Genomic DNA, 21,020 nt, shown 5'->3' with positions numbered 1-21,020 from the left:
TGGCTAGCTTCATATAGATGGGTCCGACCACCATTAATCAAATAAGAACTGTTTTATAAATTAGGGTTATTTTAGATGATGACACCCAGCTATATAGTTAGATAGCTAACTATAGCTACTGAAACAAATGATGTCGTTTTGCTATGTTTTTGGGGAAGAACGTTGTTTGCATCCATCAGCTAACTATCTTTTTTATGACCAGCACATTAGGTGCGCGAGACAACTTTAACAGCGTCATAGCATACGTATCGATGAATCGTTGTGACATGGAATATGACTGAGAGTGTAATCAATGTGTAATAACTACGTAAAACATGTATGAACACGTTAAATTATTATGTGACGTGCAGTCATATTCAGGTCCTGATTGGTCAACATTCATATTTGACACGTCATATAGTGTTATTTGACGTGTATCTTTTTCGAGACGCAAAGACCCAAACGGCGTTCCATAGTATTTTTATTTATTTTTTAAATGTGTGTGTTCATGTGAGTGTGTAAGAATTTGGTTACATACTGCGTTAGGCATTTTAGTGTCTAACCACACATCAATATGCATAATCATTAACTCAATTTAATGTGAGGAAATGTGGATTGATTTGATACATGTTAATAGAAGTTTGTAGATATGAATTCGGCAAGAACTGAATTCAATCACAATCTAGGCTCCCATTTCCTGTCATTACTTGAAGGATAATACCTTCCTTCCTCACTGAGTTTAGTGCAGGTTGAGAAGCTTGAGGCATTTAAACAATAGTTAGGCACTTTTGAAAAGAGACACGTGAACACAAGTGTCCATTTAGGATAGTTTATCTGCTTTTTGTTTGTACATTTTACATTATGAGAGTATCACATTTTTGAGCACAGCACCAATCTGATTAAGGAGCGAAACATTTCAATCAAAGCAGTGTGTGAAATAGGGCCCTATTCAATAATAATTATAATCTGTATCGCTGAAGAGTTACAGAATGTGCCATAAAAGATGTAAAGGTAATTTCCGATTGAGCTGACGTGTATAGTGAATGCAATCACAGCTAACGAGGGAACATTGCCTTTCAATATCAATCGCGCTGTAACGCTGAACGTCCGTGATACGGAATGAATAGAGCCAATAGTTAACTCAAAAGAACGGGCTGACCCAGAACAAGGAATGTCTAATTCCTGAACAACGCCACACTAATTACTGAGGGAAAATGAGGACAGGACACACTGCACTCTCCCATGATCTAATGATGCAGAGCATATCAACAACTAGCATATTAAAACAATAAAAAGGCGACCAATCGAATGTCTTTCTTCAGTATGCTGTTTATACTCGTTTTGTAATACTCGTTGTTCCTGCCAAAACCAGCAGCTGTACCGAGACACATTGCTGTGCACAGGGTTTCTCTTTCCTTTGTATTAACTAATTGTAGTTCCAAAGTAGTGCACTATATAAGGAATAGGGTGTCATTTGGAACATAGCTTAGGTCTATGCAGATTGGCAAATCGGCAATGAACTCAGCCCCAAAAACGAATGTCTCAGAGACAGTACAAACTATTATGCGGCAAAGCAAACAAACATTCCTATACCCCAAAAAATATTACTTTGTGTCAATGTGTCTTTTATCCCCCCGAAACTGAATCTGTTCTTTGGACATGTCGAACTTGTTTACGGGATCCGATGGAGTGACGCTGATGAGGTCTGGTTTCTCATGCAGGAGCTAACGATTGACCTGTTTTCCCAGCCCAGAAATCAGTTCCAATGTATAAAACATAACTTAACACTGCACCTGATAATGAACGAACGCTGTGTTAATTCGCAGTGTTTTTGTCAGTGCAAGATACCACCTCATGCTGAGTATTCAAATAAGGTCTCAATTTTCCTTGGTCTGCGTATTGTTTTTGTTTTCTCGTTTCTCAAGCGAAGAAAATGCTCAGTCAGTCCCTCTTTCTCCTAGTGTCTGGCCAAGCAGTATGCAACTCCTGAACTATCAAATGCGTTCTATCAATGTATGACATTAACTAACTGTGTGGGGCAGCCCACTGGTGAATGTAGACAGCAAATAGCTGCAGGCTGAGCTAAGTGGGTGACAGACAGGCAGACAGGCAGGGTGATTCGCCCCAGAGTTGTTCAAGTGTCTGTCTTCTTTCCTCTTCATCTGAGATGGCCTTACTGCTGTGGTCCTTGCTGCTGTACAGGAGTCAGCAGCAGAGACACTCCCTCCCACTCTATAACCACGGGCCACTCATCAATCTGTTATTAGGTGCACAAGATGGCCGCCTGTTGACCTGGAAATGTCACCAGGCAGCGATGAGCTGTTTCAATGGTGCAGTATAACACAAAAGTGAGTACACCCCTCACATTTTTTGTAAATATTTGAGTATATCGTTTCATGTGACAACACTGAAGAAATTACACTTTGCTACAATGTAAAGTAGTGAGTGTACAGCTTGTATAACAGTGTAAATTTGCTGTCCCCTCAAAATAACTCAACACACAGCCATTAATGTCTAAACCGCTGGCAACAAAAGTGAGTACACCCCAAATTGGGCCCAATTAGCCATTTTCCCTCCCCGGTGTCATGTGACTCGTTCGTGTTACAAAGTCTCAGGTGTGAATGGGGAGCAGGTGTGTTAAATTTGGTGTCATCGCTCTCACACTCCCTCATACTGACTGGTCACTGGAAGTTCAACATGGCACCTCATGGCAAAGAACTCTCTGAGGATCTGAAAAAAATAACTGTTGCTCTACATAAAGATGGCCTGGGCTATAAGAAGATTGCCAAGACTCTGAAACTGAGCTGCAGTACAGTGGCCAAGACCATACAGTGGTTTAACTGGAAAGGTTCCACTCAGAACAGGCCTCGCCATGGTCGACCAAAGAAGTTGAGTGCACGTGCTCAGCGTCATATCCAGAGGTTGTCTTTGGGAAATAGACATATGAGTGCTGCCAGCATTGCTGCAGAGGTTGAAGGGGTGGGGGGTCAGCCTGTCAGTGCTCAGACCATACGCCGTACACTGCATCAAATTGGTCTGCATGGCTGTCGTCCCAGAAGGAAGCCTCTTCTAAAGATGATGCACAAGAAAGCCCGCAAACAGTTTGCTGAAGAGAAGCAGACTAAGGACATGGATTACTGGAACAATGTCCTGTGGTCTGATGAGACCAAGATAAACTTATTTGGTTCAGATGGTGTCAAGCGTGTGTGGCGGCAACCAGATGAGGAGTACAAAGACAAGTGAGTCTTGACTACAGTCAAGCATGGTGGTGGGAGTGTCATGGTCTGGGGCTGCATGGGTGCTGCCGGCACTGGGGAGCTACAGTTCATTGAGGGAGCCATGAATGCCAACATGTACTGTGACATACTGAAGCAGAGCATGATCCCCTCCCTTCGGAGACTGGGCCGCAGGGCAGTATTCCAACATGATAACGACCCCAAACACACCTCCAAGACGACCACTGCCTTGCTAAAGAAGCTGAGGGTAAAGGTGATGGACTGGCCAAGTATGTCTCCAGACCTAAACCCTATTGAGCATCTGTGGGACATCCTCAAACGGAAGGTGGAGGAGTGCAAGGTCTCTAACATCCACCAGCTCCGTGATGTCGTCATGGAGGAGTGGAAGAGGACTCCAGTGGCAACCTGTGAAGCTCTGGTGAACTCCATGCCCAAGAGGGTTAAGGCAGTGCTGGAAAATGATGGTGGCCAAACAAAATATTGACACTTTGGGCCCAATTTGGATATTTTCACTTAGGGGTGTACTCACTTTTGTTGCCAGTGGTTTGGACATTAATGGCTGTGTGTTGAGTTATTTTGAGGGGACAGCAAATTTACACTGTTATACAAGCTGTACACTCACTACTTTACATTGTAGCAAAGTGTCATTTCTTCAGTGTTGTCACATGAAAAGATATACTCAAATATTTACAAAAATGTGAGGGGTGTACTCACTTTTGTGATATACTGTATCTGACGTGTCTTCCCCTCAACATGGCCAATCAAAATTGTACTTTAACCAAAGGGTAAGGGTACTTCAGAGGTTCAAGTGTAAACTATACTTAACCAAGGGGTAAGGGTTCTTCAGAGGTTCAAATAAAACTGTACTTTACCAAAGGGTAAGGGTTCTTCAGAGGATCAAGTGTAAATTGTTACTGTATACTGTCAACTGTACCTCAAGAAACAAATGATCTAAGAGTAGAAGTGAATGGGAAGTGAATTGCTTGAGTTTTACTGAAAAGTAATGCTTACCTCGCCATTGAAAAAGCAAAATATCGTTGCCACTAGTAACCCCTGGAGGAAAAGCAAAACAAACAAACATCAGATCCTCTTGCTAATATTAACATACTGTTTGTCAGATCAGAGCTTTGGCAAGGACTGTGCTGCTGGCATACCATCACTTGCATAATTTACCTGGTAATGCATTAATATATCCACGATGTAGTCATAGCGATCAGTAGCATTACCTGGTAATGTGTTAATATATGCATGATGTAGTCATTACCTGGTAATATATGCATGGTGTAGTCACACCTGGTAATAAACTCAGCAAAAAAAGAAACGTCCTCTCACTGTCAACTGCGTTTATTTTCAGCAAACTTAACATGTGTAAATATTTGTATGAACATAACAAGATTCAACAACTGAGACATAAACATGAACAAGTTCCACAGACATGTGACTAACAGAAATGGAATAATGTGTCCCTGAACAAAGTGGGGTCAAAATCCAAAGGGAGGAGGATGTCTTCCCTGTAACGCACAGCGTTGAGATAGCCTGCAATGACAACAAGCTCAGTCCGATGATGCTGTGACACACCACCCCAGACCATGACTGATACTCCACCTCCAAATCGATCCCGCTCCAGAGTACAGGCCTCGTTGTAACGCTCATTCCTTCAACGATAAACGCGAATCCGACCATATCACCCCTGGTGAGACAAAACTGCGACTCGCCAGTGAAGAGCCCTTTTTGCCAGCCCTGTCTGGTCCAGCGACGGTGGGTTTGTGCCCATAGGCGACGTTGTTGCCGGTGATGTGTGGTGAGGACCTGCCCTACAACAGACCTACAAGCCCTCAGTCCAGCCTCTCTCAGCCTATTGCGGACAGTCTGAGCACTGATGGAGGGATTGTGCGTTCCTGGTGTAACTCGGGCAGTTGTTGTTGCCATCTTGTACCTGTTCCGCAGGTGTGATGTCCGGATGTACCGATCCTGTGCAGGTGTTGTTACACGTGGTCTGCCACTGCGAGGACGATCAGCTGTCCGTCCTGTCTCCCTGTAGCGCTGTCTTAGGCTTCTCACAGTACGGACATTGCAATTTATTGCCCTGGCCACATCTGCAGTCCTCATGCCTCCTTGCAGCATGCCTAAGGCACATTCACACAGATGAGCAGGGACCCTGGGCATCTTTCTTTTGGTGTTTTTCAGAGTCAGTAGAAAGGCCTCTTTAGTGTCCTAAGTTTTCATAACTGTGACCTTAATTGCCTACCGTTTGTAAGATGTTAGTGTCTTAACGACCATTCCACAGGTGCATGTTCATGAATTGTTTATGGTTAATTTAACAAGCATGGGAAACAGTGTTTAAACCCTTTACAATGAAGATCTGTGAAGATTGTTTCTTTTTTTGCTGAGTTTATATGCATGATGTAGTCATAGCGATCAGTAGTATTACCCGGTAATGTGTTAATATATGCATCATGTAGTCATTACCTGGTAATATATGCATGATGTAGTCATGCCTGGTAATCAAATCAAACTTTATTTGTCACATACGCCAAATGCAACAGGTGTAGACCTTACTGTGAAATGACTACTAACAAGCCCTTAACCAACAGTGCATTTCAAGAAAGAGTTAAGAAAAGATTGACCAAATAAACAAAATAAAACAATTGTCAAAATTAACACAATAAAATAACAATATCGAGGCTATATAAAGGGGGTACAGGTACAGAGTCAATGTGCGGGGGTACAGGTTAGTCGAGGTAATTTGTATATATATTTTTTTTTTTTATTTCACCTTTATTTAACCAGGTAGGCAAGTTGAGAACAAGTTCTCATTTACAATTGCGACCTGGCCAAGATAAAGCAAAGCAGTTCGACACATTCAACAACACAGAGTTACACATGGAGTAAAACAAACATACAGTCAATAATACAGTATAAACAAGTCTATATACAATGTGAGCAAATTAGGTGAGAAGGGAGGTAAAGGCAAAAAAGGCCATGGTGGCAAAGTAAATACAATATAGCAAGTAAAACACTGGAATGGTAGTTTTGCAATGGAAGAATGTGCAAAGTAGAAATAAAAATAATGGGGTGCAAAGGAGCAAAATAAATTAATTAATTAAATACAGTTGGGAAAGAGGTAGTTGTTTGGGCTAAATTATAGGTGGGCTATGTACAGGTGCAGTAATCTGTAAGATGCTCTGACAGTTGGTGCTTAAAGCTAGTGAGGGAGATAAGTGTTTCCAGTTTCAGAGATTTTTGTAGTTCGTTCCAGTCATTGGCAGCAGAGAACTGGAAGGAGAGGCGGCCAAAGAAAGAATTGGTTTTGGGGGTGACTAGAGAGATATACCTGCTGGAGCGTGTGCTACAGGTGGGAGATGCTATGGTGACCAGCGAGCTGAGATAAGGGGGGACTTTACCTAGCAGGGTCATGTAGATGACATGGAGCCAGTGGGTTTGGCGACGAGTATGAAGCGAGGGCCAGCCAATGAGAGCGTACAGGTCGCAATGGTGGGTAGTATATGGGGCTTTGGTGACAAAACGGATTGCACTGTGATAGACTGCATCCAATTTGTTGAGTAGGGTATTGGAGGCTATTTTGTAAATGACATCGCCAAAGTCGAGGATTGGTAGGATGGTCAGTTTTACAAGGGTATGTTTGGCAGCATGAGTGAAGGATGCTTTGTTGCGAAATAGGAAGCCAATTCTAGATTTAACTTTGGATTGGAGATGTTTGATATGGGTCTGGAAGGAGAGTTTACAGTCTAACCAGACACCTAAGTATTTGTAGTTGTCCACGTATTCTAAGTCAGAGCCGTCCAGAGTAGTGATGTTGGACAGGCGGGTAGGTGCAGGTAGCGATCGGTTGAAGAGCATGCATTTAGTTTTACTTGTATTTAAGAGCAATTGGAGGCCACGGAAGGAGAGTTGTATGGCATTGAAGCTTGCCTGGAGGGTTGTTAACACAGTGTCCAAAGAAGGGCCGGAAGTATACAGAATGGTGTCGTCTGCGTAGAGGTGGATCAGAGACTCACCAGCAGCAAGAGCGACCTCATTGATGTATACAGAGAAGAGAGTCGGTCCAAGAATTGAACCCTGTGGCACCCCCATAGAGACTGCCAGAGGTCCGGACAGCAGACCCTCCGATTTGACACACTGAACTCTATCAGGGAAGTAGTTGGTGAACCAGGCGAGGCAATCATTTGAGAAACCAAGGCTGTCGAGTCTGCCGATGAGGATGTGGTGGTTGACAGAGTCGAAAGTATATGTAGGTAGGGGTGATAGATATTAGACAGTGATATAATAAACTGCGTGAAGCAGCAGTGTAAAAAAACAGATAATGGTGTATGTATGATACAGTCATTACCTGGTAATATATGCATGATGTAGTCACTACCTGGTAATATATGCATGATGTAGTCATTACCTGGTAATGCATTAATATATGCATGATGTAGTCGTAGACCTCCCCCGCCAGGCGGTTCTCTGGCCTCCAGGGGAAGATGACAAACTGGATGCCCAGGAGAGGGACCAGGATCAGGGTAGCTCTCACTGCCTTCATGTACATGTTAGACTCTGCCCGGTGGGTGTCCCTCAGCTTAGTAACCAGCACCCTCACGATGTTTAGCAAGAAGAACAGATTTACCTGGGAAAGAAAAGAAAGAAAGGATTTTATAGTATAGAATCCTAGATGCCATTTCCTACAATTGTGCCATTTAGCAAGGCACTTAACCTGCCACAACAACTGCTCCAAGTGCGCCCAGTGTGGCAGCCCTCTGCTCCAACCTCTCCAACCTGTATATATACAGTACCATTGAAAAGTTTCTTTATTTTTACTATTTTCTACATTGTAGAATAATAGTGAAGAAATCAAAACTATGAAATAACACATATGGAATCATGTAGTAACCAAAAAATTGTTAAACAAACAAAATATATTTTATATTTGAAATTCTTCAATGTAGCCACCCTTCGCCTTGATGACAGCTTTGCACAAGCTTGGCATTCTCTCAACCAGCTTCATGAGGTAGTCACCTGGAATGCATTTCAATTAACAGGTGTGCCTTGTTAAAAAGTCATTTGTGGAATTTCCTTCCTTCTTAATGCGTTTGAGCCAATCAGTTGTGTTGTGAGAAGGTAGGGATGGTATACAGAAGATAGCCCTATTTGATAAAATACCAAGTCCATATTCTGGCATGAACAGCTCAAATAAGCAAAGAGACATGACAGTCAATTTTACTTTAAGACATGAAGGTCAGTCAATCAGGAAAATGTCAAGAATTGTGCAGTTGCAAAAACCATCATGCGCTATAATGAAACTGGCTCTCATGAGGACTGCCACAGGAAAGGAAGACCCAGTGTTACATCTGCTGCAGAGGATAAGTACATTATATTTAACTGCAGGTCAGATTGCAGCCCAAATAAATGCTTCACAAAGTTCAAGTAACAGACACATCTCAACATCAACTGTTCAGAGGAGACTGCGTGAATCATTCCTTCATTATCGAATGTCTGCAAAGAAACCACTACTAAAGGACACCAATAATAAGAAGAGACTTGGGCCAAGAAACACAAGCAATGGACATTAGACCGGTGGAAATCTGTCCTTTGGACTGATGAGTCCAAATTTGAGAGTTTTGGTTCCAACCGCCGTGTCTTTGTGAGACGCAGAGTAGGTTAACGGATTATCTCCGCATGTGCCACAGCACTCACAAAATTCTACAGATGTACAATCGAGAGCATCCTGGCGGGCTGTATCACCGCCTGGTACGGCAACTGCTCCGCCCTCAACCGTAAGGCTCTCCAGAGGGTAGTGAGGTCTGCACTACGCATCACCGGGGGCAAACTACCTGCCCTCCAGGACACCTACACCACCCGATGTTACAGGAAGGCCATAAAGATCATCAAGGACATCAACCACCCGAGCCACTGCCTGTTCACCCCGCTATCATCCAGAAGGCGAGGTCAGTACAGGTGCACCAAAGCTGGGACCGAGAGACTGAAAAACAGCTTCTATCTCAAGGCCATCAGACTGTTAAACAGCCACCACTAACATTGAGTGGCTGCTGCCAACACACTGACATTGACACTGACCCAACTCCAGCCACTTTAATAATGGGAATTGATGGGAAATGATGTAAATATATCACTAGCCACTTTAAACAATGCTACCTTATATAATGTTACTTACCCTACATTATTCATCTCATATGCATACGTATATACTGTACTCTATATCATCGACTGCATCCTTATGTAATACATGTATCACTAGCCACTTTAACTATGCCACTTTGTTTACTTTGTCTACATACTCATCTCATATGTATATACTGTACTCGATACCATCTACTGTATGCTGCCCTGTACCATCACTCATTCATATATCCTTATGTACATATTCTTTATCCCCTTACACTGTGTATAAGACAGTAGTTTTGGAATTGTTAGTTAGATTACTTGTTGGTTATTACTGCATTGTCGGAACTAGAAGCACAAGCATTTCGCTACACTCGCATTAACATCTGCTAACCATGTGTATGTGACAAATAAAATTTGATTTGATTTGTGTGGTTCCCACCGTGAAGCATGGAGAAGGAGGTGTGATGGAGAGGGGGTGCTTTGCTGTCCATTATTTATTTAGAATTCAAGGCACACTTAACCAGCATGGCTACCACAGCATTCTGCAGCGATACGCCATCCCATCTGGTTTGCACTTAGTGGGACTATCTTTTGTTTTTCAACAGGACAATGGCCCAAAACACACCTCCAGTCTGTGTAAGGGCTATTTGACCAAGAAGAAGAGTGATGGAGTGCTGCATCAGATGACTTGGCTTCCACAATCACCCGACCTCAACCCAATTGAGATGGTTTGGGATGAGTTGGACAGAGTGAAGGAAAACCAGCCAACAAGTGCTCAGCATATGTGGGAACTCCTTCAAAACTGTTGGAAAACATTCCTCAAGAAGCTGTTTGATAGAATGCTAAGAGTGTGCCTTGTCATCAAGGCAAAGGGTGGCTACTTTGAAGAATTTCAAATATAAAATGTATTTTGTATTTTGTTTAACACTTTTTTGGTTACTACATGATTCCATATGTGTTATTTCATAGTTTTGATGTCTTCACTATTATTCTACAATGTAGAAAATAGTAAAAACAAAGAAAAACCCTTGAATGAGTAGGTGTGTCCAAACTTGTGACTGGTACTGTATGTGGAGGGGTTGGGATAAAAAGGAAGTCAAATTTCGGTAAGACCTTGCATACAGTTGACGGACCATGTGACCTTAACCCACCTTATGCTGGGGACAATAAAAGGCCACTTTAAAATGTTTTGATACACAACACAATGCCACAGATGTCTCAAGTCTTGAGGGAGAGTGCAATTGGCATGCTGACTGCAGGAATTTCCACCAGAGCTGTTGCCAGATAACTGAATGTTAATTTCTCTACCATAAACTGCCTCCAGCGTTGTTTTAGAGAATTTGTCAGTACAGCCAACTGATGTCCTTATATGAATTGTAACTCAGTAAAATCTTTGAAATTGTTGCATTTAGATTTTTATTTATTATAGTTGCAAAGTTGCTAATTAGCTAAACTGCTAAAATTGTCCGTGATGAGATTCGTATGTGCAACCTTTTGAGTTCCTAGACGTTCGCATTAAGTAACTTTCTGTCTTATGCATCCATACCAAATGTAACATATCATACTAATTTCGGTGTCCCGGATTTACGTTTGCTATGTTACGTCTAGTCTATGCGACCAGGCTGTACAGGATGTAGCCTTGAGTGTCCACTTCAGGTATTTCAATTGAGTAGGGCGTGACTTACGAGCAGCGCTGCCATGATGGGACCGTGGACCACGTAGAGCAGGTGGGTCTCAACACTCATCCAGCAGCTACAGGAAAGAGAAACATTAGCCATTAAACAAGTCCCTCTCTACAAACAGACAATGAAGTATTCTTCTTCTCCTTCTAGATGTTTACTGCAGCCCACCACACAGCTGCTCAGCTTATTTACAATACTAGTGCAGAGGACCATTACTCACTTGTCATCAAAATACTTCTTCCTCGCCACAGCGTGAATGGATGCAGGCACTAAGGGAAACCCTGGAAACCAGAAGACAAACACTGTAAGGACATCTGCAAAACTTGACTTAATCAATTCATGAACTAATGATGTGTGTTTATTATAAAGAAAACAGCTATAATATTTTTACGACAGTAATTTGTGTGTAATTCCTCATTTATAAGAGTAACTTTTTGCACATCTACTGTGCTGTAACCTGTATAGAAGAAGTTAAAGGGGAAGGTCGCCCCCGCACCTCTCTGATTCAGAGGGGTTTGGGTTAAATGCAGAAGACACATTTCAGTTGAAGGCATTAAGTTGTACAACTGACTAGGTATCCCCCTTTCCCTTTCACTCAAAATACAAAATGAGCATAAACACAGCCAAGGTAAGTGGATATCCCTTTGAACTGTCCCTTTAAGGCTGTTAAGTATTGATCATGCCATTTATAGTGAAGATACCTGACAGAACAGACAGTAGAAGCTCTTTCTAAACTCAAAACAAGCTTATGTTGTCTGCTACAAGCTTAGCAAGAACAACCCCATACGAGGCCATTTCTCCTACTTACCAAGTCTGGTTAAATCCTTTCCCTAAAAACAACACAACCATGCCAGTATTCATTGGGGTTCTCATTTTAGCTGGGGCCATAAACAGATGAAACAGATGAATCCGAGCAGCGGGTCAGTTTAGAAGTCCTTTATCAAGGTCCTCCATCCCTCTCTCTTATCCCTCTCTCCCTCTCCCATCCATCCCTCCATCCCTCTCTCTTATCCCTCTCTCCCTCTCTCCATCCATCCCTCCATCCCTCTCTCTTATCCCTCTCTCCCTCTCTCCATCCATCCCTCCATCCCTTTGGGTGGCTGTGTGAAAGATACTGATACTCATATTTTTTGTGGTATGTAAATATAATTACAGAACAGAATAGAGTACAGAGAAAATCAAATAAATTACCCATAAAAAGATGGGCAAGGTGCACTGTCAAAGTTATGGATTCCGTTTTAGTGAGGTCAACATAAAGGTGAATAGCCTACATCTGGCTAAACGACTGCATCATTAAATTACATTTCTCTTGATGGTTAAAAATGAGGACTGTCACTTTAAGTATAGTAGAAAGAGGAAAGAGAAATGGCCATGGTTTGAGAAACAATGAATTCAATTTTAAATAGTGGGTGCTGGAGGAACCACAGGAGGCTGCTGACGGGAGGACGGTTTATAATGAAGCTGGAGTGGAGTGAATGGAATGGTATCAAACACATGGAAGCCAATTAACCCAATTAAGGTGCAACCGGCTACCTGTTGTAGAAACCTGTTCCCTTGGGTTATCTGCCTGGAGAAAGGGAATTACTGGGCTACTCTCACATAAGGACTTCCTATCATCACCAAGGAGTGGTGAGTTTATCCAGAGAGGAAGAGGCTACGTGAGAGGCCTAAATGCGCCCCAGAATCTGTCCGTGTGAAAAATACAGCGAGAAGCAGAAAAGACGTTGGTCAACAAATAATGACATTTCTAATTTACTATGTGAGGCTTATTATATTAAATATAAATTTAGTAATGTTTAGATTGTTACGAAGGTAAATAAATGGACGCACATGGCATTCAGGCAACTTTGAGAAAAACTATTTTATATCGGAGTTGTCGCTGCTGTTCACATGCGTATTTGCCCTCTTATGAGCTAGAATGTTCCAGCCTGATACCGCCTCCTCTCGCTTGCCTTCCGCCTTTGTGGACATTTATTCACATTGTTATGCTGCATTCACAACCAAGTGGGAAGGTGGTAATTGCCAGTTGTGAAGTCATACATACCAGTTGCATGCATTCACGTGCTTTGAACTCATTCAGAAACGCTGATTTGCTAATGGCCACAAGCTGCATCAAGCATAAACTAAAAGTACAACTATCATGCATGTAAACACATTTGTGTTAAAAAAATAGATTCATTAGATTGCTTTTATAAAATGTTATTTTTGTTGCATTTAACTGCCGAAAAATGTAATCAAGGTCAATTCCTTAGTAGGTGACGTCAGAGGTCAGCATCTGGGAGAAGTTGGAGCTCAGGGATGATAGACAAGTTTCCCACTAGTAAGTACCAGTTGGAGGTAATTCCCAGTCGTATGTGGTAAATACCACCTTCTCAATTGGTTATGAACACAGCATACGAGCGGTCAGTCCAGCATCTTGTCAATATGTAGATAATCTTTGGTTTATCATTTATAATTTTTTCCTTTGTTGATTGACTCTCCTACACTTCTTATTGGATTATAATTGATATTTTTGTAGAAAGAATTTAACCGTTTTTGAGACGTCGGATTTAAGGACATTTCAAACTTTTTGGTTAACCTTTTTTGGTTTTGTGACCATTCAACTCTGGATGATTGAATTGACTGTTGACCTTCTATTGCTGACTATAACCACTGATCCTAGATCTGTGGTTAAGGCAGGTAGTAAGACTCACCCCAGCCTAGGAGGTAGTACCAGTGTAGATGCTGCTCCTCGGCGAACACAGCCACCACAATGAGCGTGTGCAGATAGATCCCCTCACACAGCATCCAGAAGTAGTTACAGCCCAGCATGTACATGTGGAAGAAGTGCAACACCTTACAGCCAACCTGCAGGGGATTAGGATCACAGAGAGTCACACAGAGACAATAACAACAACAACACAAAGCCCAACACTCAACCAGCCCTGACACAATATCGTTAGTGGGGTATTATGATTTTCCGAGAGGAGGATGTTTATCCGTTTACTCCTTACTGCTCGAGCCACAGAGTATCCCTCGCTCCACATTTCAGATAGTTGTATTTGCCAGACAAAATAGACTGTTAAGCAGCCTATATTCTGTTCAATAATATCCCCACATTCTTGTCAGTCAACACCATACTATCATATGTCTCTTTCTGTCTTTTAAAGCCTTTCTATTTTTTTATGGGGTTGCGTCCCAAATGGCTCCCTATTTTCTAAAATAACGAGGGTTCTTCAAAGGGTTCTCCTATGGGGACAACCAAAGGACCCTTTTAGGTTATTGATAGCACCTTTTCTTCTAAGATGGGACTTGGTCAAAAGTGGTGCACTATATAGGGAACAGAGTTCCATTTGGGACGGGCCCATACATATTAACTGAGGCTCATCCTCTAGTTTTTCCATGTTGAGATTCCTGGTTCTCAGCCCTCTGTCTCCAAGTGTGCTGATCTAATTAGAAGATACTGGCATTGGTATTAGCTAGTCTCCTGTCCCTGAGGTCCGTGTATGCAGCATACGCAGCCTTAAAAACCTGTCAGTCACCCACAAACTCTTAGCCATATGTCACCTCCTCCTCTCCCCTCTTCCTCCTCCTCCTATTTCTCCTGCGGCATTACATGTATGGTGAAAGACAGTTGACATTACTAAGGTATATTGGTGTGATCAGAACACTTCATGGGAGCTCCCGAGTGGTGCAACGGTCTAAGGCACTGTATCTCAGTGCTAGAGGCGTCACTACAGACCCTGGTTTGATTCCAGGCTGTATCACAACCGGTCGTGATTGGGAGTCCCATAGAGAGGCGCACAATTGGCCCAGCGTCGTCCGGGTTAGGATTTGGCCAGGGTTGGCCGTCATTGTAAATAATAATTTGTTCTTAACCTGACTTGCCTAGTTAAAAACCTCTTAAGGATCTGCCCCTTTTTTTTCTCAATTTTTGCCTAAAATTACACCCAAATCTAACTGCCTGTAGCTCTGGACCTGAAGCAGGATATGCATGTTCTTGATACCATTTCAAAGGAAACTCTTCGAAGTTTGTGAAAATGTTAAATTCATGTACCGTCATGTTTGAAATGCAAGAAAAAGGCCATAATGTATTATTCCAGTTTAGATTTGAGATGGCAGCAGTGTATGTGCAAAGTTTTAGACTGATCCAATGAACCATCGCATTTCTGTTCCAAGTTTTGTACCAAGCCTGCCCAAATATGCCTAAATGGTTTATTAATACATTTTCAAGTTCCTAACTGTGCACTCTCTTCAAACAAAGCATGGTATTATTTCACTGTAATAGCTACTGTAAATTGGACAGTGCAGTTAGATTAAAAATAATAAAAAATAATTTCTGCCAATATCAGATATGTCTATGTCCTGGGAAATGTTCTTGTTACTTACAACCTCATGCTAAACACATTAGCCTACGTTAGCTCAACCATTCCGCGAGGAATCCACCGATCCTGTAGAGGTTCAATTAAAAAAACTCACACAAAAAACGTCTCACCACTTCATAACCACAGCCTAATGTAATGGGACAGTCTGGATGGTTCTCAATGTTTTATGGAACAGAGTTTAAGGCAATCATGTCTGACGATTCCAAAGTGTGTCTCAAGTCTTTGCCCTACTTGACCTGAGCACTAGGGATCCACTCTTTCACTACTGGCAGACTACTAGTCTCTGCTGTGATCCGCCAGAGAGAAAGAGACCTTGTTATTTTTGTTCAGAGAGAGCTGAGTCTATTCTCCCAACAGAGCACCACATCCCTAAATCAAACATGCAGTCAGAACACAGACCGACCCAGTCTAAATTTGCCGCTCGAGGATTTCAACATGTTCCACTAAAGACGTGTAGTATGTGCAACCAACTGTGATGGGATCTCTTTTCATCCCATCCCTGGAAATCAAGACCATGTTGTCTGAGGTGTGAAAGACAAACTACAATTTGGTTCTCTCGCTTTTCAAAACAAGCAGATTATAATAAATTTAAGACAGATTGGGAAAGGTGGTTCTGAGCCAATGCTGCTAGAACATAGCTATTCATACTCATTTTGAAAGCTGTCGTTCCTTTCTCCCTGTCGGTTGGATCACCAGGGTCAGTTGGTATATCTGAATAAATCTTCCACTGTGAATATGCCAGTTGGATTAGGCTTGAAGTCTGTTTCTCCAGTGAGAACGTGATGGTACGGGGAGAAGAGAAGAGACGCTGAAAATCAAACCCAGACGACAGTATTTTTCTGTCTGGCTAAACTGAAGGACATCTCTAAAGAGATGCTCCAATCGAGAGAATGATAACAGGACCTTACTGTCTACATTGGGCCAGCAGTCTTTTACTAACCATTTCTCCTAACTGGGAAAAAAACAAATGTCTCTACTCATAGGCTATCCATCTCTACAAGCCCATGTTCTAGCTATTTCTCTACATTAAGATCATCTCTACAATTCTCAGACCTCTTAAAAAAAATATTTAAAAAAATACGTTATATTTTTATGGAACTGCGACTCTGTAACTCTGTCTGCTGAGTCACAATACTGTATAATAAGAAGCTGATTTATTCAAATCCTTTCCATTGAAAGGTGGACAATGAAAATGTCTCTTAAAAGACAATACTGAAAGTATCAGAAAGGGATGATTATACCAGATACAGCAATGTCACATTCCATAGAGGCAGATTTACTATCTTCACCTTAACAGACCTCAGGATACAAAGAATTCACGTCTGACTGAAACTCAACGAGTGGCAACTGTTCAAAAGTCTGACAAATGAAAGAAGTCTGAGTGATATGAGAAGTATAGCTCTGGGCCGTCTGTTAATGGCAAACCACATTAAAAAGTTATGCTGAAAATAAGAAATTATATTCTAACGAACGCTTTTAGAAAAAACAGCTGATATAGAGTAAACTCATTTGAATTAAATAAAATAGTGCTCGAGGGCCACATCGTTTTTAAGAATTCAAACAAGTACTATTTTGAAATGATCATGCAGTGCAACACTGAAGAGTCATACATTATATTTCCTCTTCCCATTGATCTTCTTGACCTTAAATGTGAAATGTATTTCTGTGATGTGTTTGACTGTGATATGGGTTGAGTGAAGTAAAGTGACACTTACTGGATTTCTTCCCACTACATCTGGGTTGTTGACCACTGCTATGAGGTAGATGAGAGTTAGGGCGGAGTTGAGGACATAGGAAACAAAGAGGTTCTTATGAAGCGTGATCCTTTGGCAGCTCAGGTTCCTGAGTGAAGACAAAGAAACAGAATAATAAAGTTAACATATGATGTGGGTCTGGCTGCGGTTACCCCAGCAGACATTCACAGTTACCCCAGCAGACATTCACAGAGAGAGCTACATCAAACAATTTACTAAATGACAGAAGCAAAATGATTAAGCTGATTATCTCATTTTTTAGTGTGAAAATATATAAGGAATGCTGTCGATAACATAGGTTACAGAATTGTAAGTGATACAGAGTGTAAATTGTATGTCTGAAACGAGAGAACAAACTTCAATATAAATCGTTAGTATGTGAAATATGAAAAATAACTTCACAGTTAACAGTCACAGATGAGAATATAATCTGCAAAGCTGGAGGTAAATTATTATTGTCATGAGAAACGATTAAAAAAATGAATGGGACTGTATGCAGATCGAATTTTAACATCATCAAAATAATGAATATTCATGATGAAAAATCCATTCTGCACGTTGCAATAAAAAACTAAATCAGCAACTTCAACATATTAAATCCTACAAAAAAAGATGTTTCGAGCTTTGATGAAATAAACAGGACGATAAATAACATGAACCATTGGAATGACTAACTCTGGCCCATAATGACTTAGTCAGATGCTGCAGTCATCTGAACGAAGGATCCTCTTGTAAAATATAAATACAGATTGTCTTTCCATTCAGAGCATGCTGTAAACTGGTATAAGAATACACAGCAATTCTCTCAAGCAACACAAAAGAACTGAAATCATTTGCTTCGGTTCAGCAGTTGCTAAATACTGGCACACACAACGTCCGACAATAAGTGGAATCAGTTGTCAAAAAATATTATTGACGACTGTATTTGAGGTCCCTGTGGAGCTTCCTGATTCTCACAGAATCTGATACAGAAGCATATTAGTCACATAATAAGTCATTTACAAAGTAGTGGGGGTACAATCATCAGTAATCAAAAGCTCCATCATCCATATGGATGGCAGTGGAATCAAATGATACTATTTTCTATAAAAAGGTTTGGAAAGTAAGGCCAAACACGAGCAATTAAAGATAGGATGGAACAGTGTTTACTGGAGTGAAAACACGTTGTGCCAAACCTGTGTACAGCAACAATGTCCTGTTATTTGTCTCCAGTCATTGGAAGCTAATGTAGCAGTCTTGCTGTAAATGTGTTGTTTATAGAAGAAGAAGAAATCTCAGCATGGCAGCATTAGTAAATTACTTATTCTGGGTCAGTGATGTGTGATGTCTTTGAGAACAAGGCTAACTTTAAATGGCCCAACAGAAGTAAAAGGACATTTTAGCTAAATATCTTCAAACTAGGATAAGCAGAAAATAGAACAGACAGAAGAACGCTCTTCATCTGAAGATGCTGTATGGCTGTTCTCAGACTACACCTCAACAAGCTAAAGGAGTTTCAGGGCAACGTCTGGCATGCAAGGTACGGTAAAAGCAGGAACTACCAAAATGATAACCCCATGTACATTGACACTTTAATCAGACAGGCCCTGTCAAAACAGACAGCCATTTTATGACAACAAGCATCATGTATGCATTAGGACAGGATCAGACTGCACAGTGATACAATATTTTTTAAGCTAACCCAACTCTATTTTTCCACAGCTAGCTGGAGTATTTTTTGTCGGTGAGTCCTGGCAGTGCTGAAGTGGAGGCCATAAATAAGAAGTGCAGCTGTACTGTGTCAAATACCACTGTAAACTGCACATCTGGGAACATTAAGACTTTCAGTTTTAAAGGGATCAGCCTATAAATATAGTGCCATGATCATAAAAACGATTGTTCCCCTAAAAAGCAATGCTTTGCTTGCCATCTTTAAAACGTAATTGAGGTCATAATTAGCTGATCGCTTTGATCGTCCATTGATGTTTTACAATGCCAAGAAAGGATCTATTCTATCTGATTCGTGTCATGACACACACAGTGTAGTTTGAGCGTTTACTTTTGTTTTGGATAGCGGCTAGTTGGCTACTAAGATATGCACCTGAACTATGTCTTAGCTAGATTTATGAGCAGGTATAAACTTTGCGGAACATTGCAGTCTGTTACTAGACCTACTGTACGTTGGCTCACATTGCAGTCTGTTACAAGACCTACTGTACGTTGGCTCACATTGCAGTCTGTTAGAAAACCTACGTTGACCCACAGCTGCATTTGCTGGTTAACACCCTACTTGCTATATCCATTGAGATTTGAAACACGTCAAATGTCAACATTTTGGGAATTTTCACATTGGCAACTGAGCCAAATGAGAACTATCCCAAGTCTATATTAACCAATATGATGCAGAAATGTTGTTTTTGCTCCTGCAGTTATGTCCCCCATAATGTTTATTCAAGGATAATGGCCTAATGGTTATAGACTCTTAGAAAAAAAGGTTGCAAAAAGCTTCTTCAGCTGTCCCCACAGGAGAAACCTTTTTGGTTCCAGTTAGAACTCTTTTTGATCCAGGTAGAACCCTTTTGGGTTCCATGTAGAACGAACCCTCTATAGAAAGGGTTCTACATGAAACCCAAAAGGGTTCTACCTGCAACCAAAAATGGTTATTCAAGGGTTATCCTATGGGGACAACCGGGGGAACCCTTTCAGCTTCAAGATAGCAAAAAAATCAAGAGTGAATGGACATATTAATAACTTATCAACGGCTCAGACACGAGACGTATGTTGCAGGAACTCATAGGGAAAACCAGCCACGTCACGGACACCTACGTCTTACTTCCGGATAAGCTAAACACCTTTTTCGCCCGCTTTGAGGACAACACAGTGCCACCGACGTGGCCAGCTACCTATGATGGTGGGCTCTCATTCTCCGTGGCCGACGTGAGTAAGACATTTAAGCGTGTTAACTCTAGCAAAGTTGCCGGCCCAGATGGTGTCCCAAACCGCGCCCTCGGAGCATGCGCAGACCAACTGGCATATTCAATCTCTCCCTATCCCAGTCTGCTGCCACTCTGAATAACGGGGCATGGTTTTGGCTTAACTGCGTTGGGTAAAAGAAAGACGCACCCTAGACCCACTTCAATTTGCTTACCGCCCCAATAGATCCACATATGATGCAATCACCATCGCACTGCACACCGCCAGTGTTATATCAGTTGAAACACACGCCCATCTTTACAATTCAGCTTTCTCAAAGGAAACACACAGCCATCTTTACAATTCAGCTATCTCAAAGGAAACACACAGCCATCTTTACAATTCAGTTATCTCAGAGGAAATACACAGCCATCTTTTCAGTTAAATAATGACAAGATGATTGATAAAGCACTCTCAGATCCTTAGGAGAAATATATTATACCGCCTGAACTGTATCAATCGCAGTCAGCACCACCATCAATATTATCATAACTTTCATCATATTTATCACCACTATCATCATCAACATCCTCATTTTCATCACGATTAGATGTGTCTTCATCTTCACCATAACCACCATTATCATCATCGTCATCATTATCACCATCATCAGAAGTATTCATTAATCATGTGAAAAAAAAGCTTTGATAGTCCAAGACCGACTACTCTCCCTAATCAAACCAGTAGTTTGTTTCATAAAGAAAGCAACAGCAGCATCTATAATTACCTGAAGTAGAATAATATGGCCAGAGAGATCAGGAGGGAGGCTATGGATAAGGCATGACCCACAATCGCCATGTAGTACAGGATATAGGCCATCTGGAAAATACAGATACATGAACATTAAAACAAATAGGACCATACAGTGGTGCATCAAGGACATTCATGAACCATTATAAACTGGGTGGTTTGAGCACTGAATGATGT

The 21,020-nt window shown here is 41.5% G+C and overlaps 1 protein-coding gene across 1 annotated transcript in view; it reads right to left on the bottom strand.

Annotated features, from left to right (window-relative positions):
• LOC115122636 (calcitonin gene-related peptide type 1 receptor-like) overlaps window positions 1-21,020 on the bottom strand; it is a 134,625-nt gene that overhangs the window by 6,359 nt on the left and 107,246 nt on the right. Inside the window, exons 9-15 of the mRNA XM_065020309.1 lie at window positions 20,821-20,912; window positions 17,103-17,229; window positions 13,717-13,870; window positions 11,244-11,304; window positions 11,027-11,093; window positions 7,627-7,845; window positions 4,227-4,268 (exon numbers count right to left, since the gene is read on the bottom strand). Coding sequence (XP_064876381.1) covers window positions 4,227-4,268; window positions 7,627-7,845; window positions 11,027-11,093; window positions 11,244-11,304; window positions 13,717-13,870; window positions 17,103-17,229; window positions 20,821-20,912 — 762 coding nt within the window. The remainder of the gene's footprint in view (window positions 1-4,226; window positions 4,269-7,626; window positions 7,846-11,026; window positions 11,094-11,243; window positions 11,305-13,716; window positions 13,871-17,102; window positions 17,230-20,820; window positions 20,913-21,020) is intronic.

Source organism: Oncorhynchus nerka, linkage group LG7, assembly GCF_034236695.1.
Source record: "Oncorhynchus nerka isolate Pitt River linkage group LG7, Oner_Uvic_2.0, whole genome shotgun sequence".
NCBI lineage: Eukaryota > Metazoa > Chordata > Actinopteri > Salmoniformes > Salmonidae > Oncorhynchus > Oncorhynchus nerka.
The sequence above is the reverse complement of the archived record's forward strand: the minus strand, read 5'-3'. Positions and strand labels throughout refer to the sequence as shown.